The sequence below is a fragment of the Mrakia frigida genome (assembly GCF_051309035.1).
Source record: "Mrakia frigida strain ATCC 22029 unplaced genomic scaffold BDY24scaffold_12, whole genome shotgun sequence".
NCBI classification, from domain to species: Eukaryota; Fungi; Basidiomycota; class Tremellomycetes; order Cystofilobasidiales; family Mrakiaceae; genus Mrakia; species Mrakia frigida.
This window is the reverse complement of record NW_027481269.1, coordinates 42666-63074: the sequence shown is the minus strand read 5'-3', so window position 1 is coordinate 63074 and position 20409 is coordinate 42666. Positions and strand designations below refer to the sequence as shown.

The 20409-nt window shown below is 54.8% G+C and overlaps 10 protein-coding genes across 10 annotated transcripts; 8 read left to right on the top strand and 2 right to left on the bottom strand.

The window, feature by feature from the left end:
• Nucleotides 1-30: 30 nt before the first annotated feature.
• On the top strand, nt 31-1635 carry BDY24DRAFT_30688 (uncharacterized protein). Its single transcript, XM_076637036.1, has 4 exons — nt 31-256; nt 388-445; nt 717-1258; nt 1394-1635. Exons 1-3 carry the CDS (start codon nt 197-199, stop codon nt 1205-1207), a joined length of 609 nt encoding a protein of 202 aa, XP_076497340.1. The 5' UTR covers nt 31-196; the 3' UTR covers nt 1208-1258; nt 1394-1635.
• Nucleotides 1394-2326, top strand: BDY24DRAFT_386086 (uncharacterized protein). Its single transcript, XM_076640054.1, has 2 exons — nt 1394-1678; nt 1815-2326. The coding sequence occupies exons 1-2, from the start codon at nt 1642-1644 to the stop codon at nt 2231-2233; spliced, it is 456 nt and encodes a 151-aa protein (XP_076497339.1). The 5' UTR covers nt 1394-1641; the 3' UTR covers nt 2234-2326.
• A 460-nt stretch (nt 2327-2786) lies between these two features.
• Nucleotides 2787-4509, top strand: BDY24DRAFT_386083 (uncharacterized protein). Its single transcript, XM_076640053.1, has 7 exons — nt 2787-2836; nt 2901-3089; nt 3251-3490; nt 3752-3913; nt 4043-4122; nt 4231-4269; nt 4343-4509. The coding sequence occupies exons 1-7, from the start codon at nt 2828-2830 to the stop codon at nt 4488-4490; spliced, it is 867 nt and encodes a 288-aa protein (XP_076497338.1). The 5' UTR covers nt 2787-2827; the 3' UTR covers nt 4491-4509.
• Nucleotides 4510-4700: 191 nt separating this feature from the next.
• Nucleotides 4701-7997, top strand: GYP8 (GTPase-activating protein GYP8). Its single transcript, XM_076640052.1, has 7 exons — nt 4701-4906; nt 4977-5815; nt 5949-6040; nt 6145-6509; nt 6605-6661; nt 6738-6879; nt 6960-7997. Exons 1-7 carry the CDS (start codon nt 4737-4739, stop codon nt 7857-7859), a joined length of 2565 nt encoding a protein of 854 aa, XP_076497337.1. The 5' UTR covers nt 4701-4736; the 3' UTR covers nt 7860-7997.
• A 169-nt stretch (nt 7998-8166) lies between these two features.
• BDY24DRAFT_414395 (uncharacterized protein) lies at nt 8167-8906 on the bottom strand (the record flags this gene model as incomplete). Its single annotated transcript, XM_076643305.1, has 2 exons — nt 8167-8181; nt 8295-8906. The coding sequence occupies 2 exons, from the start codon at nt 8904-8906 to the stop codon at nt 8167-8169; spliced, it is 627 nt and encodes a 208-aa protein (XP_076497336.1).
• A 518-nt stretch (nt 8907-9424) lies between these two features.
• Nucleotides 9425-10825, top strand: BDY24DRAFT_30551 (uncharacterized protein). Its single transcript, XM_076637035.1, has 6 exons — nt 9425-9700; nt 9788-9857; nt 9940-10053; nt 10125-10181; nt 10259-10318; nt 10402-10825. The coding sequence occupies exons 2-6, from the start codon at nt 9829-9831 to the stop codon at nt 10739-10741; spliced, it is 600 nt and encodes a 199-aa protein (XP_076497335.1). The 5' UTR covers nt 9425-9700; nt 9788-9828; the 3' UTR covers nt 10742-10825.
• BDY24DRAFT_30548 (uncharacterized protein) lies at nt 10589-12418 on the top strand. The gene is made up of 4 exons (XM_076637034.1): nt 10589-10980; nt 11090-11318; nt 11397-11525; nt 11606-12418. Exons 1-4 carry the CDS (start codon nt 10909-10911, stop codon nt 12193-12195), a joined length of 1020 nt encoding a protein of 339 aa, XP_076497334.1. The 5' UTR covers nt 10589-10908; the 3' UTR covers nt 12196-12418.
• A 256-nt stretch (nt 12419-12674) lies between these two features.
• Nucleotides 12675-15312, top strand: BDY24DRAFT_30531 (uncharacterized protein). The gene is made up of 2 exons (XM_076637033.1): nt 12675-13095; nt 13170-15312. Exons 1-2 carry the CDS (start codon nt 12843-12845, stop codon nt 15218-15220), a joined length of 2304 nt encoding a protein of 767 aa, XP_076497333.1. The 5' UTR covers nt 12675-12842; the 3' UTR covers nt 15221-15312.
• Nucleotides 15313-15468: 156 nt separating this feature from the next.
• Nucleotides 15469-19461, bottom strand: BDY24DRAFT_386075 (uncharacterized protein). The gene is made up of 17 exons (XM_076640051.1): nt 19132-19461; nt 18931-19007; nt 18235-18850; nt 17878-18140; nt 17679-17774; nt 17501-17611; nt 17323-17433; nt 17193-17255; nt 17072-17119; nt 16897-16995; nt 16789-16824; nt 16567-16722; nt 16423-16488; nt 16196-16354; nt 15996-16128; nt 15699-15872; nt 15469-15624 (listed from the first exon to the last, which is right to left on the bottom strand). The coding sequence occupies exons 1-17, from the start codon at nt 19155-19157 to the stop codon at nt 15570-15572; spliced, it is 2289 nt and encodes a 762-aa protein (XP_076497332.1). The 5' UTR covers nt 19158-19461; the 3' UTR covers nt 15469-15569.
• Nucleotides 19432-20374, top strand: BDY24DRAFT_30477 (uncharacterized protein). The gene is made up of 2 exons (XM_076637031.1): nt 19432-19563; nt 19647-20374. The coding sequence occupies exons 1-2, from the start codon at nt 19552-19554 to the stop codon at nt 20235-20237; spliced, it is 603 nt and encodes a 200-aa protein (XP_076497331.1). The 5' UTR covers nt 19432-19551; the 3' UTR covers nt 20238-20374.
• Nucleotides 20375-20409: the final 35 nt, after the last annotated feature.

Here is a 20409-nt window from a genome sequence, read left to right as displayed (position 1 = left end):
GAGAGATCTTGGTCTCTTCTGGATCAAGAAAAATAAGAAAATGGGAAATAGACGAGCTTGTCCGCTCTTCGCCTTCCTCCCTTCGACCTCACCCTCTCCCTTCCTCCCAAACCACCACCTCCTCCGACGCTCACCTTAGCCCACGTCCACCACTCCTCTTTCAAACCCACATCTACATTTCCACCGTATTTTTAATATGGCCAAACTATCCAACAAGGGACGAACGATCCAATCCGAATCGGAAGAGGACGAGGAGGTTCGTCTCACTTTCTTCTCCTTCCCTTCCTGTCGAGACGCTGGCCGCTTTCTCCGAACTGGATGCCCCTTTTACTCTAGAGGACGGCAGAGCTGACATTGTGTTATACTCCTGTTTCTGTGATCTTGCAGGATGAGCTCGAGGAGGACGTTGAGATGGAAGACGAAGAGACGGGAGGAAGGAATCAAGGTGAGCTCCACTGTTTTTTGGTTCGAGGGGAATCTAGGGACGGGAGTTTGCTCGAAGGTTGGAGGGCTTTGAGGGATGATCCAACAAAGCGTCGGACGCGTCGTCTAGTTGATCACGTCGTAGAGGAACGGAGGACGGCAGAACAGAGGAAGGAAGGAAGGGAGGAAGAACGGAGTTGAGCTCGACGACGACGAGGGAGACTTCCCGTCCTGCTCGACTCGACAACACGGAAGCTAAACGTAGATCTACTACTGTGACGGGTGGCAATGAGCCTATATCAGAAGTGTCGGCTCTGTTGTTCGTCAAACGGATAGCCAACGAGAGATGGAAGAGAGGTCGACGGCCGGATGGTCGAGCTCAACTTCCTTCTCCTTCCCACTCGACTTCTTCCTTACCTTCGATCATCCACTGCTACTTCCTCCTCATCCTATCGTCCTTCATTTTCTGACTCCCTCCTCCGTCTTTAATCTCTCTTCTCTCCTCTCGCACCTCCAGGTCCCTCCTCCCAGGCCTCCTCCTCCTCCTCCATGTCCTCTCCTCCCTCCTCCCCTGGCCGTGCGCCACGACCTACCGCCTCCTCTTCCTCCAGACCGTTACCACCACCCGGCGCCTCATCGAGCTCTCGACCGTCTCCCTCTAAGAAACAGAAATCCGAAGGTGGAGCGTTCAAGATCAAGCTCAAACTCAGCTCGGACGTCAGTAATCCAAGCAGTCCGGCTGGCGGAGGTGGAAACGGAGCAGGTTCAAGGAAGAGTGCAGTAGCAGGGAGTAGTGGGAAGGGAAAGGGGAGAGCTGTGGTGTTTGAGGAACCTGGTGAGTTTTGAGGCTCGTTTCTTTTCGACGAAAGCAAGACGCGTCGATCGCCTCGCTCGCTCTTCTCTTCTTCACCAAATCCGTCCTTCGACTCTTTCTGACCACTACTCCCCGCTTCTTCTGTATCCTTCTTAGCTCAAGACGACGAAGACGAGCTCGAACCCTCCTCCGACGAGGAGGAAGAGGAAGAGGAGGAGGAGGAAGAACTCGAAGAAGACGAACTCGAAGACTCCGATATCAACGACACCCCAGCCGCTACTGCTCTCTCGGACGACGACATCTTCAGTGACTCGGAACAGGAGGAGGAACCTCAGAGAAGATCGAGGCTGGATCCGTTCGCCAACTCGCATCTGACGGCGAGGCAGAGAGCGGCTCAGGGAGATATGAGCTTGAGTGGAGAGCTGTTGGAGTTGCCTGCTGGTGAGCTTGACGCGTTCTTCTCTTTCTCTTCTTGATCTTGATCGAGCTCTTGTTAGATAGAGGGAACCACGGGAAGCAGTCGAGCGACGTCGAAAACTGACGCGTCCTCTCTTCGTTTCGGTTTCGCGTCCCACAGAGTTCAAAGGAGGAACCCTCACCGAAGCTGAACGAGAAGCTCGAAGAGCTGAAACTGCCAGGAGGAGGAAGAACCAGAGTGAGAAGAAGCTGGAGGACGATAAGGTGCGTTCGATGTTTTTCGTCGGCACGTCGAGCGTCGAGTCTAACCCTCCTCTCCCTTCCCCCACCCACCACAGATCGAAACCATCAACCGTCTCCTCAAGTCTCAATCCTCTCGCTCTCGAGGCGCCCGCTCAGCCAACCCCAACACCGATCTCAACGACCCTTCCTCCTCCAACCAACCCGCTCTCCCTCCACCTGCGCCCACCGTTTTCCGAACCGTCACTTCCATCAAGACTGGGATCTTCACCGTTACGCTCTCGGCGCCTGCGGATCCGATTTACCTCGCTAAGCTTGGTGGACGGGAGGGAGCGGTGAGGAAGAGGAGAGAGGGAGGGAAGGGAGTTTGCAAGGTGGAAGGGTGCGGGAAGGAGAGGAAGTACAGGGTTGTCGGAGATGGAGAGAGGGAGTGGGAGGAAGGGTGGGGTGGATGTGGGCTGGAGCATTTGAAGGTTGTGCAGGGGATGGTGAAGGGGAGAAGGGACGGAGGAGGGCTGGAGGGTGTGTGACGCGACCATGAGTTTGCGACTTCGAACAGCGAGGGACGAGAGAAGGAGACCTCACGAACGTGGGAAATATTTGAGCTTGATGAGAGCCGGTGAAGGGGAGAGTCAGGTTCAATCAGACGATGCCGAGGGAGAGAATAGAGGAGGACGAAAAGAGCTCAACGCGTTCTTGATCTCGCTCGCTCGACTCTCCTCCTCTCTCCTGTCCTTCTCTTTTCGATACCACCTCTTGAAATTAAATCCACGCTTAAATCAACGTTCTCCATACAAAACCCCTTTATACATTAAAAAAGGCTCTGAAAGAAATACAAGCCGGATCTCTCTTTCGTCGAAGCTCGCCAGCTCACCTCCTTCCCTCCGCCCCTCACCTTCTCCTTCTTCCCTTTCTCTCTTTCGTCTCTTTGCCATGTCTACCGTGAGTTCTTCATCTCTGATGTTCGCGCCTCCATCTGGTCACTGACTCGTTCTTTCCTTCTCAGGCTCCTCCTCCTCCTCCTCCCGGTCCTGCTCCTGGCCCGACGACGCACACGTTCAACGGGCCTCCAGGGATGACTCTGGATCAACAGAAGGCGTTCGTCCAGGCTCAGATGCAGCATCAAGCTCAACTGGAACATACCAAGCAGCAGAACTTGCAGAGAGCTCAAACCTTACCGAGTATAGACGACGAGGTGAGTGAGCAGCAAGCGAAAGAAGGGAAGGAGCGAGGAGGAGGTCGAGGAGGAGGCTCTCTCTTGCTCTGTTTGCTTCCGTCACTCGTCGGAGAATATTCCGCGCAGCATCTATACTATCCTACGCTAACCTCGGACTCTCTCTCGTCTCTCCCTTGCAGCCGTTCACTCCCCTGCCGTTCACGATCAACCGAACCGAGCACTCTCTCTCTCTCCCTCCCGACTTTGTCTCGTCGCCTTCGCTCGTTCAAGGAGATCCTTCCCCTCAGGAAATCCTGGACGGAATCAACTCGCTCGCTAAACTCTTCAAGACGGCACCACCTCAGGCGATCCCGCCGCCGCCTCAGAAGATCGATCAGGGCAGGAGCGCTCAGGTCGTAAAGCTGAAGGACGAGGGGAATGTGAGTAGGCTTCAGGGTTGATTTCGAGTTAAGGGCTATATGTTGAGGTGTATAATGTATAGGAGAGAGCGTGTTGGCGCGCGTATGAAGGGTTTCGTAGGGAGAGGAGCGATGTCGAAGGAAAGGGAAGGGAATCGCCGAGCTCAACATCCCATCTCCTTCCCTCCGTTTTTTCTTCCTCTTCTTGCTTCCACCCACCAATCGGTTTCTCCTCTTTCATCGCTGCTCGCTAACTCAACTGCCTCTCCTCCTTTGCTCCAGGCCAAATTCAAAGCCCGCTCGTACGATCAATCGATCCTCCTCTACTCTGCCTCCCTCGCCGTCGCCTCCCAACGCATGCCCTGGGAAGCATCGGGCATCTTCAAGGAGGAGATGAGCACCGTCTTGTGCAACAGGAGTGCAGCCTACGGTGCGATGGGAGATGTGAGTTGGAGCTTTTGGGATCTGGAGGAGGGAGAGGGAGAGGGAGAGGGAGAGAGGAGAGATTCGGGACAAACTTTGGATCGAGAGAGAAACCCGAGCTGACACAGGATTGCTTTGGGTTTTCTCCAGTGGCCTGCAAGTTACGCTGATGCGGATGCGGTGGTCAAGATGAAGCGACCTTGGTCCAAGGGTCATTTCAGGAAGGCAAAGTGAGTCTCTCGTCTTCGTCTCTTTTCTTTCTCTCGCGCCTTTGTCTTCCTCCAGACCCTTCGCATTCGCCCTTCCTAACCCCCTTCCTTTCCCTATCATTTTTACAGAGCTCTCCTCGGCCTCTCCCGACCCCAAGATGCTCTCACGTACGTACCCGTCACGCTCTCTCGTCTCTCCCTCCTCCTGACTGACCTCCTTTCGTCGTCCTCGTTCGCACAGCGCCATCAACCTCGGACTGGAATACGAGCCTTCGTCGATCGAGCTTCTGGCGTTCAGGGATGAGATTCTGGCCGCGTTGAAGGCGGAGGAGGAGGAGAGGAGGAGGGAGGAGTTGGATTCGGACGAGGAAGAGGGAGCTGGGAAGTAAGCTCGTGGGCGGGTTGGATTAGGCAGAGGCAGGCGGTGGTAAGAGGGCAACTGTTACCACTAGCATGCTGCCGTTCTTTCTTTTGATCAGCGCCGGCGAGGCGAAGAAAAAGCAAAGGGGAAAGAAAGAAAGAAAGAAAGAAAGAAAGAAAGAAAGAAAGAAAGAAAGAAAGAAAGAAAGTGACGCACGCAGGACCTCGCTCCCTCTTTCCCTTAAACATCCACTTCGTCGTCTCGTCCCAGGAGGATGTCAACCCCCTCTTCTCCACCATCCTCACCGCCTCCTCTCTCTTGCTTCCTCGCTCTCAAGAAGGAATCCATCCTCTCTGCTCTTTCGTCTCAGGATCTGGCTCGACTTCGGGAGCTCGCTTCGTTGGAAGGAGGATTCGTGGATGACGAGACGAGGGCGAGAGTTTGGTGAGCTTTCCCGCTTCTATATATATAGACGCAGCAGACGCTGATCTTTGTTATTCTGCGTATCTTCAAGGCCCTTTCTTTTGGGATTGACGACGACAACGACGACGGACGAGAACGAAGGGAAGGAGCAGGACGAGGTCAACACCGTCGAGCCTCCTTCGGTAGAGATGGACTCGAATTCGCCTCCGACGACGGCGAGGACGAGCGAAGAAGGAGAAGGAAAAGGAGAAGGAACGACCACCCCTCCAGGACCCTCTCCGTCGCTCGATATCGAACTGGACGAAGGAGCGTCCTCGACTCATCAGCTTGGAGAATCGTGGATCCAAACCTCTTCCTCTGCGTCTTCCCTTCGTCGTCATGAGGCTCCGTCGAGCGCACGATCCAGCTTTGATGGGATGGAGATGGAGGGCAATTGGGTTGCTGGTTTGGAGTGGAACGGGACGGAGGAGGAGGAAACGAGAGGAAGGAAGGGAGGAGATGGCACCTTGGCGACGAGCTCAACTTCTTCGTCCTCCCCTCTCAACTCTTCCTTCCTCTCTACCAACGGAAACTCGCCCCTTTTCAACAACGATAGCACTTCCTCCTCCATCACTTCAACACGCTCTCGCTCTTCTTCCCACTCTCACACTCAACAACCCGTCGACAACGAACCCTCCTCCTCCCTCCTCTTCCCCTCCCCCTCCCAGTCCTTCGCCCACCTCCCACCGTTACCCTCCTCGCCCTCCCTTTCTTCGCCAACATCACCACCACCGCCTTCGTACTACTCTTCTTCGACAACAACAGCAGCAGCAGCACCCGTGGAGTGGGGACTGTTCGAGGGAGGAGGGAAAGCGGAGGAGTTGGAGGTTCATAAAGACGAAGGACAGATTCGGTTGGATACGAGGAGAGGCTTCGTAGTTTGGCCGGAAGGTGAGATTGCACGCATCTGTTTCTGTGCAAGGTCGAGAAGGCCAGGAAGGAAACGAGGGAAAGAGAGAGAGAGAGGGGAGCGTGAGACCTGACGCGTTCCCGTTTTCTTTCCTTCGTTTTTTTCTTCGTCTAGTCAACCATAAGAACCGACTCAAGCTCCAGGGCTCCCTTCACGCTCTCATAGTGACAGTGATGAGGAGACATCCTCCGTTTCGGTACTTCCAAGTCAGTTCTGATCCTCGTCTTCCACACGCGTCTCTCCCTCTCCATCTCCTCGGTCAAAACTGACTCGACGCGTTTGTTCTTCCGTTCCCCGCTCGTTCTACCAGGGCTTTCATGACATCTCCTCCGTCTTTCTCCTCACTTTTCTTCCCTTATCGACCCTCCTTCCTCCCACAAGCAACACCCCGTCCCACTCCCGCACTCCTTCAGCCCTGTACACGCCTCAGCACTCGCGTTCGAGGGGTCCGTCGTCGCACGTCAACGGTCTGATATTCGGACCTGGTTCGGCTTTATCACCGAACGGGAATGCAGTCGGGTTGGTTGTGCAGGAGGACAAGAAGGAGAGGGAGAAACGGGAACAGTGGGAGAGGGACCGAGCAGAGTTGTGTGCGAGGTGTTTGGAGAGGTTGAGCTTGTTTAGGATCAGGGATGGGATGGGAGAAGGGTTGGAACCGGTAATGGGGTTGCTGAGGTGAGTTTTTGGGCTCTGCAGACGTGGCAGAAGGAAAAAAAAAGAGAGAGAGAGTGATCTGACACGTTTTCTTCGTCTCGTTTGGTTTCGTTCAGGCTGATGAAACGACTGCTGAAAGTCGCTGATCCCGAACTGAGCAAGCTGGTTAATCAGTGAGTCCTCCCGTTCCCCTCTTTCTTTTCCGAAGGAGGGAGAAAACTAAAGTGTTTCTCGGTTTTCGTCGAACAGAGCAACTCCCCTCCCCTTTTTCGCGCTCTCGTGGCTCCTCACCCTTTTTTCCCACGACGTCGACTCCTTCCCCATCATTCAACTGCTCTTCGATTTCCTGCTGAGTCATAACCCGGTCGTGGTTGTTTATCTTTCGGTCGCTGTGAGTTCTACGTTCCTCTTCGAGTTCGTTCGACGCGTCTCTGACCCTTTCTTCCTTCGCTCATCCTTCGTTTCGATCAGATCATCATCTCCAAGAAGCCACTTATCCTCACCCTGTCCCCTTACCTCTCGTCGGACCCAGGCCTGCTTCACACAACCCTCTCCTCCCTTCCTCCGTTCCTCGTCTCGTCGACTCCAACTCCTCCAACACCGACGGACCCTTCAACTCCTCTTTCCCCTACCATCCCTCCATCACCACCACCCTCAACTACCGAAACACCTTCGTCACCACCTCCACCTCTCGCACGCACCTCCTCCTCCCCTTCTTCCCCCGAAACACCAGTTCACCCTCCCCTCCCGCTCCCAACCCTCTTCGCTCTCACCAACCAGCTCTACGCTTCCCATCCGCCGTCCCAGCCCGTCAGCGAAGGAGGCGTTGGAGTCGGGGAGGTCATGGGAGCGGGAAGCGTCGTGTTCACTTACGAGGAGGAGTGGCAGGAGAGAGCTCGTTCGTCGTCTCCTTCGACCACCACCGAGCACGACGAGCAGGAGAGGGAGAAGGGAAGGGAAGAGGAACGCATCCTCGAAGCCGAACGGATCGTCGCTTCGCTCGGAGAGATGGTCAACCTCTCGTTCGTCGAGGATCCGGATTCCGAGGAGGAGGAGGAGGCGGAGGAGCAGGAGGACGACGTGTCGGAGAAGGAGAAGGAGAAACGATCTGGACGGATCGTTCGACTCCCTCCGGCTCCGTCCGTTCCGTTCGGAGTTCCATCGTGGGCAGTAGGGGTAGCGGTGGTGGTGGTGGTGGGAGCGGTTGGAGTGGGAGTTTGGAGAGCTCATTCCCAGGGAGGAAGGAGCTGGAGTTGGAGAGCTGGAGGGCGGCAGCTTGGGTTGGGAGAGGGAAGGTTCGGGTTGGGTTGGTTGGGAGGAGGGGTTAGGGGAGTTTGGGAAGGTTTGGTGGGGAGTGGGAGTGGGAGGTGAGAGTTCGATAGTGGTGGGCGAGCAGGAGGAGGTGGGAGAGGGGAGAGACGAGGACGCGTTGGAACGGGGATGGTTTGATTTTTTGTTTTGAGAAAGAGAAAGAGAAAGATGATGAGCATGTTCTCCCTTTTTCACTGATGGTTTTCTGCTTGGAAAGGTAGCTTTCGCCGAAGAAGAACGAACGGAACGAACGCGTTTCGTGCTCCGACGCTTCATTTCCCTTTCCTTTCTCGATGGGTATTCTATCAAACAGATCACATCGTGCCAGTTTTGGCTGGCCTTCCGCCTCGGTAGGAAAAATAGTCGATTAGGGTGATAGGGTCTAGTGGGAGGTGGAATTAGAGATCGTAGTAAGCGTTTGTTCTCACGGGAGGGAGGGAGGGTATTGTCGTAGAGTCGAGGGAAGAGGGGAGGGACGACGACGACGGAGCGCACATCGGGAAGGAAGACGTTGAGGAGGATGACGGGGTGCTCCCTGAGGGCTAGCCTGCCCTGATACCGTATCCTCGAGTGTTCTGCGTCCTCCGGGAGCCAAACAACGTCTCCTTGGACTCTATCTTCGACAAACAGTTCCTCGACCCAGCTCCTCCTCTCGTCGAGCGAGGCTCTTCCCAACCCAACCTCCTGTCCTCCCAAGATCCAGTAATCCTCGTTGAAGAGGTTGAACCAATCCTTGGATCGAAGAATGTTGATGCTTCTATAGAAGTAAGGGAGAGCGAGATGGTGGAATCCTTTCGAGACGAGGAGGAGATGGATCGGATGAGGTCGAGAGGAGAAGGGAAGATGGAAAGATCCGTTGGAGGGAAGAAGACGACGAGGAGGATTCGTTCGAAGATTTCGACGGGGAATCGATACGGGATGGCTCGAGTGATGGATGGAGTGATCTTCAGGCGCGAGGGAAGAAGGATAGGGAGGGTTCCTCGGAAGAAAGGGAGGAGAGGAAGAGGAGGAGGAGGAGGGATTCCTCGAGGGTTGCTGTAGAGGCTTGGATCGCTTGGGAAGATGTAGGATCCGTCGTAGAAAGGAAGAGAGTTTGAAGAAGGGCATGGTGGGAATGAAGAGAAAATTTGTCTGGAGGGGATGCTGACGATTGGGAGGCAAAAGAAAAGGAAGGAGTCGAAACTGTTGAGCTCGAGCTCTCCGTTCTTCCTTTTTCAATTCCCTTTCCTTCCTTCTCCTCTAACTCTCACCCTCGATTTCTACTCCTTCTTGGATGTAGAATCCCCTTCTTCTATCCACCACTCGTCTTTACACACCCCTCCTCTCAGCATGTCAGCTCCTATGCCAACCTCTTTCTTGGGCGGTCCCTTCCTCGTGAACACCCTCCATCGACTGCCGATCCCTCTCGTCGACGCTATCTTCAACCAACCCAGCACGCTCAACCATATCCTCTCTCCTCCCGTCCTCTTCAACACAGGAATCTTCACTCTCAGTCAAGTCGTCAGACGGATCCTGCTCGAATCCTTCCCAGATTTGCCCGTCGAAGCTTTGAACGTGAGCTCGATGCTTCCTTCTCTCCTCCCTCCCTCCCTCCCTCTGTCCTTCCCTCGTCCCTCCTAGGCTGACTCGTCTCGTCTCAACCACTCATACTGTTTAGCACCTCGTTTCCGAATCAACCTCTGCCTCTTCTCTCGCCGAGCTCATCTCTCGCTGGGGGCTGAGGTATCGAGCTCTTCAACTCTCTGCGCCGTCGCCAGAGAGGGAGGAGGAAGTCTTCGTCAGGATCGTCGGAGGGATTAAGCTTCATCAAGATGGAGATGCCGAAGTCTACGAGTTTCTTGGAGTTGTTCTTGGGGATACAGTCAGGGAGCTGAAGGTTGAACTAGAGACGAACGGAGAAGGTGGGCTCATCCTTTCCCTTCGCTCGTCGCTCGCGTCGAAAATCTCCCTCGACACCACGATTGCTGAATTCTTCCTTTTCCCACCAGATCGCGTCCGTTCCCTCTTCGTCAAGAGACACCCTGAATCTATGCCCGAAAGAGGATCATCAGGAGAAGGGTGCGTTCGTTTTTTGACGCTCTTCGCCCTAACACAACTGACCTCCTCCTCTCTTTCCTTCCGTTGATGCGATCTTCTCCAGAACCTCACATGAAGCTTCCTCGGATGTTCCTCCGCCTCGTCAACTCTTCCGCTCGATGGAGGGAAACGTCGCTCGTCCTGGAACCGACGATGCGAAGGACGCGACCGGAGAACAGTAAGCTCCCCCGTCTCTCTGAGTCCTCCTAGAGACACGGTTACTGACCTTTAAACTGATCACGTCCACAGCGTCTCAACAACATCGTCGGTCATCCCGTCTTCGAACCGTTCGGCTCAGGACCCTTCGTGAGCTTTTCAGAACCTCGCCTTTGGCTCTCTGTTTCTCGAAGAGCGGGCTGACGTCCTCGATCCTTGTTCTCAAGTACATCATCGTCTTGTCATCACGAAAAAACAACGGGAATGGAGATCGTGGATAGCGTCGCGTCAGTCCTTGCTTCCCTCTTCGATCTCGACGCTGCTTCGCTGACATCGCCTCCCATCTTTCTCCTCCTTCGCGACGTTTCAGAAATCTTTCACTCCCTCAGCTATCCAGCTCAATCGATTCTGCTCCCTCGGTCAACCCCGCTCACAACTTGGAGCCAAACGTCCAACTCCTCCGCTCCATCCTCGACCGACTGCCTCCAACTCTCCTCGAGACCATCTTCACCCATCGATCCTTCGACGCCGAGGACAACTACGACAACCTGAACATGTACACTCCTTCAAGCATGGAGAAGGCTTTGGAGAACATCATCCAGCAGCGATATCCGGAGCTCTCGTCGAGCGACAAGTCGGTGAGATCTCACCAACTTTCCCGATCGACGCGTCGTCTTTCTGTCACTGACACAGGTCCCTGCCACTTTTGAGCAGATTCTCCTCGCTCTATCGACGCAAGTGGATGTTCTCCGTACGATCGGTACCGACTGGTCGTTCTCTTCGAGGATCCTATCCTTCGAAGTGGTCGGGGAGGACACGCTCGCAGAAGTCGTCGAAGCTCTCGTGAACGGTATTACAAGCTGGCTAGGCTGGGTCGATGCCATCGCGTGGTGCAAATCGGCGTTTTCGTCATACATCTCGAGCTACAAGGCGCAGTTGGTTCGATCTCGTGAGGACCATCTCTCTCCCTCCCTCTCTCTTTCTCCGATTCTCTTTGTCGACGTCGAGCGCTGACCTTCTCCACTCGTTCTTTCACGATTCTTTACTATCGCTTCTAGCGAAAGTTACTCAGCTCGAGGCTCTCACCAAACAACGAGGGATCGTCGTTGCCTGGACCGATCTGCCTTCAACTTCAGGAATGGTCGGAAAGGTCTTCGTCGTCGAGGCTCGAGCTGGGACGAAATCCGCCGTCGGTCGAGGATCCAGGCTCGACATCGCTAAGGAGGCTGCCGCTACCTCGTTACTGCAGTCAGGAGCTCTTGATCGGGCTGGCGATGATGAATCAAAGCGAGTTCTCGTCGTTCATTCTGTCTTCTCCTCTCGACGCGCTGAAGAGCTAACAACTCGCTTTCTGATCCCTAACAGACGCCCCGAGTCTCCTCCAGCTGCCGAGGTCCCTGCATCTAAGATCTTGGAACCCGAGAGGGTCGTCGGTCTTCCGTCCGAAGAAGAGGGAGAAGGAGAGGGAGCGGACGCGGTTTCAACAACGACCTCGTGAGCTTCCGTTCTTTCTTCCCGCCCGCTTTCTTGTATCGTGTGCTGATCTTCCTCTGCCTCCGCTCGTCGCGTCGCAGAAAATCGCCGTCCCATCTTCCGAAACCCATCGAAGTCGTTGCGGCTTTCGTCCCCAACTCCGAACCTCTCCCTCCTTCTGCCACTTCCCAGTCCTCAACCAGCCCCACCTCCTCTTCAAAAGAACTTTCCTTCGAGCCTCAAGCCAACTCCAAAAAGAAGAAGTCGGTACCGATCGTCCCTTCCTCCCTCCGCTCGTCCCTCCTCTCCGACAAACCTCAGCCTTCACCCAACGTCGACACTTCCACCGAACCATCTCCTCTCCGTCCCCCGAAATCCAAGCCCAAGTCCAGGTCAACGTCCGCCGCCAACTCTACTCCCTCTCGATCTACCAACGACGATCCTAGGAAGCGACTCTTTGAGCTCAGCGCTCGACTGGGTTTGGGAGTTCCGTCGTTCCAGTCGAGGACGAGGGTCGACGCGACGGGAGTTGAAGCTTTTGTGGAGAAGGTGCTCGTTGGAGATCAGTCGGAGAGAGGGACGGGGTGGACGAAGGAAGCGGCTCAGCAGAAGGCCTGTAGGAAGATGTTGGAGTCGGGGAGGTTGGGGGGGGGGAGGGACGAAGGGATTGAGGAGTGAGGCGAGACGGTGAGTCGAGTTTCGTTCCGCTCCGTTTCGACGGGTTTCAAAGATACCATGCTGACATCCTCTCTCCCCTTCCATCCTGTGCCTCAAAGTTAGAGGTACATGCTCACGACCTAACGATCCTATGCTCGTCTTTTCTCATCTCCGCGTCGAGAGAGAGAAAACCGTTCGACATCTGGTCGGACTCAGGTCCCTGTTGACCTTTAGCACGACGTTCTCTCTTGTATGTAGCGGGAGATTGAGGAGGTGGGAGAATTTCTGAACGAGGAGGGATCCGTTTGAGTCGTTTGGAAGGAGAGAAAAATAAAGCGAAAACATGGAACAGGATCCGTTCAGCGACTTTGAGCTCGAACGAAATCGCGTTTCCTTCTTTCAACGGTCACCTTCTCCCTCCTCTCTCCCTTTCCCCCCTCTTCTCTTCCTCTTCTCCTTCTCGTTCAGGTCGACTGCAAGATGGCCAAGAAGACTCCGCAGCACTATAGTTCGGAAGCAGATCAGGCCTCGTTGGAGAACAAGGAGGATGAACAAGCGTCGAAGAAGAAGGAGGAGTTGGAGGAGCAGACGAGGTGGAGGAAGGGAGTTCTCGTAGAGTTTCAAGGAGTGGATTCCAAAGGGAATCCAAGGTGTTGGCAGAGAGTCACCAACGGTCAGTAGATGGAATCGTATCTGGTTGGAAGAGAAGGAGTGGTGTATTACAGAGGGAAGGGAAGGGAAGGGAGGAGCAGGGCAGTGATCAAGGTGAACGCTCCAACGCTCCGAGCTGACTTTCTCTTCTTTCCTTTAGTTGTATGGACGATTCAAGCGTTGAACGATCTCGTAAGATCCAAGGTCGGCTTATCGAACGATCAACCTTTCGAGATGAGCATCCTCAAGGACGATAAATCAGGATACGTTTCCCTCGACGATGGTGAGCTCCAGCCTCTCTCGTCTCGCATCCACCATCCGAGCTGACTTTTACTCTTCTCGTGCAATCTAATCCAGACGAGGACGTCCGAGCGTTCAACGTTCGACTCCGTCGCGCCGCTGCTCTCGACCTCATCACTACCATCCGCTACACCCTCCCCGCCGTCTCCAGAAGCAGTACTACCAGCAGCAGTACCAGCAGCAGCAGCAGCAGCGACATATCAGTCCTCATCCCTCATCAGCCTACATTATCTACAGTCGAAGAGAAGGAGGAAACAGCAACACTTGAAGACGAGCACGAAGCTTCGTCCTCGTCCTCCTCCAGCGGCTCCTCCGACTCCTCTTCCTCACCCGAACTCAACAACGACGCCCAAACTTCAGCTCCAGCAGCTCAGCATCCAACCACCACTCCCACTACCGTCGCTCAACCTCCCAATCCCTCCGCCAGACGCTCACCTAACCAACCACTCGCTTCCTCCTCGTCCTCCAAACCACCACTGCCCTCTTTCTCGACCGCTCCTCCCCCTCCTGCTCACCGATCAACCTCTCAAACACCAATCGCATCCACCTCCACCTCCTTCATCGTTCAGCCTCATGACGAGAAGAAGAGGAAGCTCATCGATCTGGACGCTCCCTCGGAATCGTCGACGTCGTCGTCCACCAAGAAGCCCAAGGTCGCTCCCCTCCCCTCCTCCTCCTCCAAACAACGACGCTCTTCCTCCTCCTCCACTGCCACTACCACCTCCACCACCTGGCTCAAAGCTCCCTCGCCTCCTCCTCCCACCGTCAAGAAACCCAAACCCTCCGGACTCGCTCGAGTCGTTCAGCAGGCGGAGGAGGAACCGGAGTCGAAAAAGCAGGACGAGATGGAAGTCGACGAGCTCGACAGCTCGCAGTACAAGGAGGACTCGCAGCCTATCGACGTCGTCCCACCACGAGGGAGGAAGAGAAAGGATGATGCTGGAGTTGAAGCGGTGGAAAGAGAGAAGAGGAAGTCGAAGAAGGAGAAGGGAAAGGAGAGGGAGACGAGGCACGAGGAGGACGCGTCGAAGTCAAGTTGGAGTGTCAAGACCCGAAGGATGAGTCAGCAGTCAACAGGAGCTTCGGGAACTGTTGCGGGTGGGCAGGAGAAGGAGGAGAGGAGGTTGACCAGGAGTGAGAAGGGGAAGGGGAGGGTGGGTGAGGCTCAGTCGAGACGAGAAGAGTTGCCGAGGTTGTTCATGACGGTTCGTCTTTCGTCTCTCCCTTTCTTCTTTTCTTGTCCGAGGAGGGCTCGTAATGAATTTTTTTTCTACTCGTTCCAACCGTCCCTTCAGGTCCTTCCCTTCATCCTCCCTCTCGTCGACACCCAAACCCTCGCTTCCCTCGCCGCTCTCTCTCGTCCCTTCCTCCACTTCCTCGGCCCTCGTCTCTACTCCAACATCAACGTCGCAAGCATCAAGCAGTGGAGGAGTATCTTCTTCTACAAAACGGTCCGTGTCTCTTCTCTTTTTCTTCTTTCCCATCTCGAAACTGATCTCGTCGCGCCTCCCTCTCCCTTCCTCTTCCTCCAGCCACCCTCCCTCCGACTCTACCTCGGCCGAAACCTCGTCCACTTCGCCACCCTCACTCTCCCTCCTTCCTTCTTCTTCAGCAGCACCACCACCAAGAGCGCCATCCTCCCTCCTCACCCACTCGAAGGCGATCCCTCCAACGCAACCTTCCAATCCACCGGCTCCCTCGTCCAGATCCAAATCGTCCTTCCTCCCCTGCCACCCAACACTGCTTCAACCTCCTCCGATCGAGCTCTTTACGCCTCTGTCAAACGAACTCCTCTCGCTCTGATTCTTCAATCGGTTCGAGAGCTGCTCATCTCGAAACTGGAAGGACCCTGCCCACCGACGTCGGAGGGAGACGGGAAGGTTTGGGTTTACGTCGTGGTGCAGGGAGGAGGAGGAGGAGGAAAGAAGGCTGGAGATGCGAAGAGGAAGAAGGAGGTCGAGTGGGTCGAGAGGGTGAGGAGGGTTGTTTGGGAGAGGGAGAGGAAGTGGACGGGACGAGAAGAGGGAGAGGACGACGACGACGACGACGAGGCAGAGGGCGTGAGAAGGTTGGAAAGGTTGGTGAAGGTTGTTGGGAGGAGGGGATGAGAATAGAGAGATAAATCGATGGCTGAAGATATGCCATGTTCGTTCTCGTTCATCGAATTGTAGCTTTTCGCTTCTTTTAGTCTCAAAGTCACTTCCCCTTCTTCCCGTCTTGTGTTCCCTTTTCGTTTCTCTCGTTCCCCTTTTTCTTTCGGTCAGTCTTACTCACGATCCAGCTCCATAATACGAGCATTGTTGTGCCTCTTTGACCGACCCTGATCCCGAACGAAGCAAGCTGAACTTCCAGGGCAGCACCAAAACGAACCGCCTCTCTTTCTCCTTCCCGCTTTGGCTCGTCGCACATTCAAAAAGGTCTGAAGTCGTTAAGTCATCAAATTTCCCGTTCAGCCTCTCAAGCTCGGTGTACTTTGTGTCGATGCCCAGCGAGGCCCTTCTTGTCTCCGTACCTGCAGGGAGGGAAGACAAAACGAGTCAGCGATGGCAACAGGCGCAGGTGAGCAAGAAAGATTTCAGTACTCACAGCTCGCCGCAGTCTTCACATACGTGACGACTCCTAAACTGATGATGACCCTGGTGCGCAACGAGAGCCTCTTCACTTTCGAGGATCCTAGGACAGAGGTTGCACTGGATAGGAACTCGTTCGACTCCGTGCTTCTCGAACTCGTGAAGGATGAGGCTTTGTCGTCGAGCGAACCTGTGGGGAAGACAAGACGGAAGGTAATGAAAGGAAGCGAGTCAGGGGACGGTACGACGAAGAGAGTCAGAGAGGCGAGACCGGGCAGGGAGAAAGAGGGCGAGATGGGACGATTGGACTCACACAAACGAACAGTACGCGCAATGTTGCCGAGACCTCCCTTTAGCGTGCACTGCAGCATCGTGATGCGCCAGCGTCCAGCGGTTTCGGAACATGCGTCGGCAGTTCCCACACTGTGAAGGCTCGTTGGCGTTCTCTGAGAAGAAAAAGACGCCTTGTTAGCCTCCACTCGGAAAGGCGAGAAATCAAGACAGCACACTCACGGTGCTTCCTGAAGATTTGAACGTGCTCTTCCTTCCACTCTTTGGCTGTTTCAACAATTCGGAGAGCGTCGGTGACACTGACGAGGAAGATCGCTTGAAGCTCCATCCAGTGCAGTTGACGGATATTCGAGGTCGCAACAAAGGCACCTCGGCGGTCCACTGGAAACGGAGCGCGAGAGGAGGTCAGCACTGGCTCGAGGACACCGGAAGGACGGGGAGTAACGTACAGCATCGGTTGTACCAGTCAGCGTAGTGTTGGAAATCGGCTATCTTCCAAGGAGCCAGCCCAGCCACTGTATCGCAGGACGAAGGGGAATGTCGGTCAGCGAAGGAGAGAGAGACGACGAGGACGATTACTCGGAAAGACTCACTCGAGAGGTCTGCTTCAGGGAAGCCAGGAAGCTGCTGAAGAACGGAGGGAGGAGCAGCTGCAGGTCGTGGGAGTGGTCGTTTCGGTCTTGCCGCCGGAGCTGCCATCGAGGTTGATTGGAGGGGTCGCATGAAGGAAAATGGAGCTCGAGGAGGAGCTGTAGTCGAAAAGGGAGTCAATTAATGTGCTCCTGAATATCCTCGGTGCTTTGAGGTTGACTCACGAGCAGCAGGTAGATCGCCGAAGAGGTCTGCGATGCCTACGAAACGAACGAGCGACGTCCTTCAGCTTCAAGATCGAGAACGGAAGCGAAGAAAGATCGAAAACTCACTCAGATGTTCAGCGTCTGACTCATCCGAGTCACTCGAGTCGTCGTCGGAGGAAGAGTCGTTGTTGATGACCTTCTTCGAGGGAGGGAGAGGAGCAGGAGCTGCAAAACGACGGCGAGAACGAAAGGTCAGCGACGGAACGACCGAGTCGATGAAGAAGAGAAGAAAGTCGCGCACTCTTAGACTTCCTAGTAGGCTCGATCGACATCCTGTCCATCCCGGCGACTGCAGATAAGAAGGAGAAAGAGGATTTAGCTTCGAAGGCAATTGGACGCGTCGAGCTGATCGAATTGCCCACCTTCCTCGATATCGGGAGGCGGAGGTGAGTCTTCCATATCAGAAGATGAGAGAAGTTCGATAACTGGGAGGAGAAGAGTATCGGGTCAGGAGAAGAAGAAGCAATGGGAAGGAAGATCGACGAGACGTACCTTCTCGACCCTTTCCTTTTCGATCGACGACGTTCGAGGTCTGAGTAGCAGGAGGAGGAGCTGCAGCAGATCGAGGGACTCGTAGAACGGTGGCAGGTATGAAGTCCATGTCTGGAAGACGAAGGGAGGAGTGAGCTTGCGTCGAGTACGAGAGCGAGAGGAGGAAGAGGGAACGAACCGTTGTTGTTGGTCGAAGCCTTCTTCGAGCTTGACGTCGATGGTGCAGATACGACAGCAGTTGACGACGGCTCGACTCTGCTGGAAGACTTGAGCTTCTTGGGAGGAGGAGCTGAAAGAAGAGAGCGGGAAGACGGTCAGCACGCGTCGATCGCCTAGACGAAGGGAAGAGAACGAACCAGGTTCCGATTCCGACGAAGAATCCGAGTCCGAGTCTGAGTCCGACGACGAGTCATCCGAAGAATCAGCAGCGATGAATTTCTTGATTCCAGTCCCTGATTGAGAGAGAACAGGAAGGAGAAGGTCAGCTCGTCGCATCTCTTCCGCATCCAGCCTCTCCGTTCCCTTCGACCCGAACCGAGTTCGTCCTGAACTCACCGGCATACGAGATCACACCTCCTCCTCCCTTCAGCCATCGTTCTACGTGTGCATCGAACAGCATCGAAACGACCTTCGTAGCCTTGAGGGGAGGTTTCCCGATGGAGAGATTCTTCCAGAGGGAGATCCTCTTCGCCTGAGCAGGGAAGTCGGGAGCGTTGATCGCAGCGACGGCGGCGTCCGCAGAAGATCTCTCGACGTAGGTCAAGAAGACATCTTTGGTTCCGTTGGACCTGGAGGTGATGAGAGCGTCGAGGGTTTCGCTGAAGAAAGAAGCGCAAGAAGGGTCGGAATCAGGGATGAGCTTCGTATTTGCGTCGACGCGAGGCGAAGAAAGAGTGAGCTTCGTTGACTCACATCTGTCCGAACTGCGAGAAGGCCTCCCAAGCCTCGAGCTCCAGGAACCTAGCTGTGTTGGATCCTTCCACTCGGACCGATCTTCCGCTGGCGACGGAGGGTCGTTCGGCGAGGGACTTGGTGAAGGTCGAACCTCCTGCGACGAGGGAGGTCTTGGTGGAAGATTTGGAGCGAGAGGAAGCTGGCGGGTCCGATCTTCGAGGTTTAGGTGCTGAGGAGGAGGTGGCGGTGGTCTTGGACTTGGGAGGTTTGGAAGAAGAGGAAGAGGAGGGATCCGAGACGCAACGAGTGGACGAGGGAGGGAGATTCGACGTCGATTTGGAGGAGGAGGCTGTTGCGTTGTGAGATCGTTTCGACGAAGAAGCGTTCGAGGATGCTGCCGCTGCTGCTGCTGCTTCTTTTCGTTGAAGAGCTGCCTTGGTCTCGAACTTGTTGAAGATGGAGACGGGAGCCTTGGAGGGACGAGGAGGTGCAGGAGGCGGCGAGGAGGACGGGGGAGGCGACCGATTGAACTCGTCTCGCTCTTGTTTTTTCGACATGGTAGGAGGAGGACCGGGCGTGATGGAGGGAGAGCGTTCGAACTTGACGGCTGTAGGGGGTGCTTGGACTTGTTGATCTACAGGAAAAGAAAGGGAGTCGAGTTAGTTGGAGGAGTTGTTCCTTTGAAGCGGCGCAGGAGGAGTCAAACGGACTTACCTCTCCTTCTCTTCTTCTCCCTTGTAGACATCTTCTGCGAGTCCACATGAATCAGAATAGGCTCGTCGTCCGACATGCTGCATGAGCAAAACCGGAAAAGGGAACAGAGGAGGAAGGAGAGGAAACGAAAGGTGAGCTCTTCACTCCCTTCACGGTCGCTCCAAGCTCGTTCCTTCCCTCTTGACTCTCAGCAAGACGTACCTTTCTTCCTTAATAGTCTGAGGCATTATTAAAGATGACTAGGGTGCTTGGAAGAGCCGATGAGGGCGAGGAAGGGCGGAGGAGGTTGTCGAAAAGGGAGGGAGGAGGGGAGAGTGTGGTGAGCTCGACTCGACCGTTCGAATATGCGGGATCTGGCCAATCGAGGTCCTTCTCGAGAGCAAAAAGAGCTGGAGGGTGAATAGAGGGGTATAGAGCGGCTTCGAGAGTAGTTTTGGAGAAAGAGAGCTGAAAGTTTTTGATGAGGTGCTGACCGTTTGAAGGGAGGAAGGAGTTGAGCTCTCTTTCGAGGGTTCCTTCTCAACCAGCTTCTTCTCCTTCTCCTTGATTTTCTTTTCGCAGATATTCAGGTAGCCATGTATCGAGAACTTGAAGGAGCAGTCTCTTCCATGAGCGTAGCCTATGGAATCTCAGGTGAGCCTAGATCTTCCAAAGAAGGAGGTGAAGAAGGAGGAAGGAGCTCGAGCTGACCTTCTCCTTCTCTTTCTCTTTCCAAGTCGACCCTCTCTCGCTCTACTACGGTGAACTACGAGATCGTTTGTATGAACCTACTCCAGAGTGAACGTTCGACTCACTCGTCTCCCTTCTTTTCTCCTCTCTTCGCTCCAGGCTGTCGAGTCTGGAAGTCGTATCGACCCTTCCTCCACTTCCTCGCCCTCCTTCGACTTCGACTCAACAACAAGATCTCCTCCCTCCTTCCTCCCTCCTTCCTCCCTCCCTCTTCGACTTCACCTCTTCAACCTTCCCAACGAGATCACGCACGAGATCTACGATCACCTCTTCGAATCCCTCGTCGAAACCGAGAAGCTCAAGGTCCTCGACAAGATCGGTCTGTGCCCTCACGCGGGAGCTTGCATGAATCGAAGGAACTCGAATCGCTTGACCTCGCTCTGCGCTACTCTGACGAGCAAGGATATCGAGAGGAAGAGAAAGAAGAGAAGAGAAGAGCGCTTTCTTCTGGGGGTGACGAGAAAGAGCGGCCCTTCTATCAAACGGTAGTCGGGAATCGTTTCGAGGTTGGGACGTGCGAGTGCGACGCGTGCTCAATTGCCCTCAACCAGGAAGGAAATCGTGCTGGAGTGTGTTAGGTTGATGAAGCGATAGACCGCGATTGTTGCTTCTACCATCACTCAGGACTCGCCGCCGACGATGATTCAGAGGACGAAGATTCGTTGGACGTGGGGACATGCGATTCGCTTCACAGGGAACGGGTTCTTGCTCTCGGGAAGATCTTTGTTGAAGATGAGCAGAAGGTTGGGG

Excerpts from the sequence above, each read along its gene's own strand:
- BDY24DRAFT_30551 (XM_076637035.1), top strand. The coding sequence starts at position 9,829 with ATGCCCGAAAGAGGATCATCAGGAGAAGG. Across the intron at positions 10,054-10,124 it reads AAGGACGCGACCGGAGAACA|CGTCTCAACAACATCGTCGG; the intron begins GTAAGCTCCCCC and ends TCACGTCCACAG. Across the intron at positions 10,319-10,401 it reads GAGATCGTGGATAGCGTCGC|AAATCTTTCACTCCCTCAGC; the intron begins GTCAGTCCTTGC and ends GCGACGTTTCAG.
- BDY24DRAFT_386083 (XM_076640053.1), top strand. Across the intron at positions 3,914-4,042 it reads CCTACGGTGCGATGGGAGAT|TGGCCTGCAAGTTACGCTGA; the intron begins GTGAGTTGGAGC and ends GGTTTTCTCCAG. Across the intron at positions 4,270-4,342 it reads CGACCCCAAGATGCTCTCAC|CGCCATCAACCTCGGACTGG; the intron begins GTACGTACCCGT and ends TCGTTCGCACAG.
- BDY24DRAFT_386075 (XM_076640051.1), bottom strand. The coding sequence starts at position 19,157 with ATGCCTCAGACTATTAAGGAAGAAAG. Across the intron at positions 17,434-17,500 it reads GGCTTCGACCAACAACAACG|ACATGGACTTCATACCTGCC; the intron begins GTTCGTTCCCTC and ends TTCGTCTTCCAG. Across the intron at positions 17,120-17,192 it reads GCCTCCCGATATCGAGGAAG|TCGCCGGGATGGACAGGATG; the intron begins GTGGGCAATTCG and ends TCTTATCTGCAG.
- BDY24DRAFT_386086 (XM_076640054.1), top strand. The coding sequence starts at position 1,642 with ATGAGCTTGAGTGGAGAGCTGTTGGAGTTGCCTGCTG. Across the intron at positions 1,679-1,814 it reads GCTGTTGGAGTTGCCTGCTG|AGTTCAAAGGAGGAACCCTC; the intron begins GTGAGCTTGACG and ends CGCGTCCCACAG.
- BDY24DRAFT_30688 (XM_076637036.1), top strand. The coding sequence starts at position 197 with ATGGCCAAACTATCCAACAAGGGACGAACGATCCAATCCGAATCGGAA. Across the intron at positions 257-387 it reads AATCGGAAGAGGACGAGGAG|GATGAGCTCGAGGAGGACGT; the intron begins GTTCGTCTCACT and ends GTGATCTTGCAG. Across the intron at positions 446-716 it reads GACGGGAGGAAGGAATCAAG|CCTATATCAGAAGTGTCGGC; the intron begins GTGAGCTCCACT and ends GGTGGCAATGAG.
- BDY24DRAFT_30531 (XM_076637033.1), top strand. The coding sequence starts at position 12,843 with ATGGAATCGTATCTGGTTGGAAGAGAAGGAGTGGTGTATTACAGAGGG. Across the intron at positions 13,096-13,169 it reads ATACGTTTCCCTCGACGATG|ACGAGGACGTCCGAGCGTTC; the intron begins GTGAGCTCCAGC and ends AATCTAATCCAG.
- GYP8 (XM_076640052.1), top strand. The coding sequence starts at position 4,737 with ATGTCAACCCCCTCTTCTCCACCATCCTCACCGCCTCCTCTCTCTTGC. Across the intron at positions 6,041-6,144 it reads CTCCGTTTCGGTACTTCCAA|GGCTTTCATGACATCTCCTC; the intron begins GTCAGTTCTGAT and ends TCGTTCTACCAG. Across the intron at positions 6,662-6,737 it reads CTGAGCAAGCTGGTTAATCA|AGCAACTCCCCTCCCCTTTT; the intron begins GTGAGTCCTCCC and ends TTCGTCGAACAG.
- BDY24DRAFT_30548 (XM_076637034.1), top strand. The coding sequence starts at position 10,909 with ATGCCATCGCGTGGTGCAAATCGGCGTTTTCGTCATACATCTCGAGCT. Across the intron at positions 10,981-11,089 it reads GGCGCAGTTGGTTCGATCTC|CGAAAGTTACTCAGCTCGAG; the intron begins GTGAGGACCATC and ends TATCGCTTCTAG. Across the intron at positions 11,526-11,605 it reads GCGGTTTCAACAACGACCTC|AAAATCGCCGTCCCATCTTC; the intron begins GTGAGCTTCCGT and ends GTCGCGTCGCAG.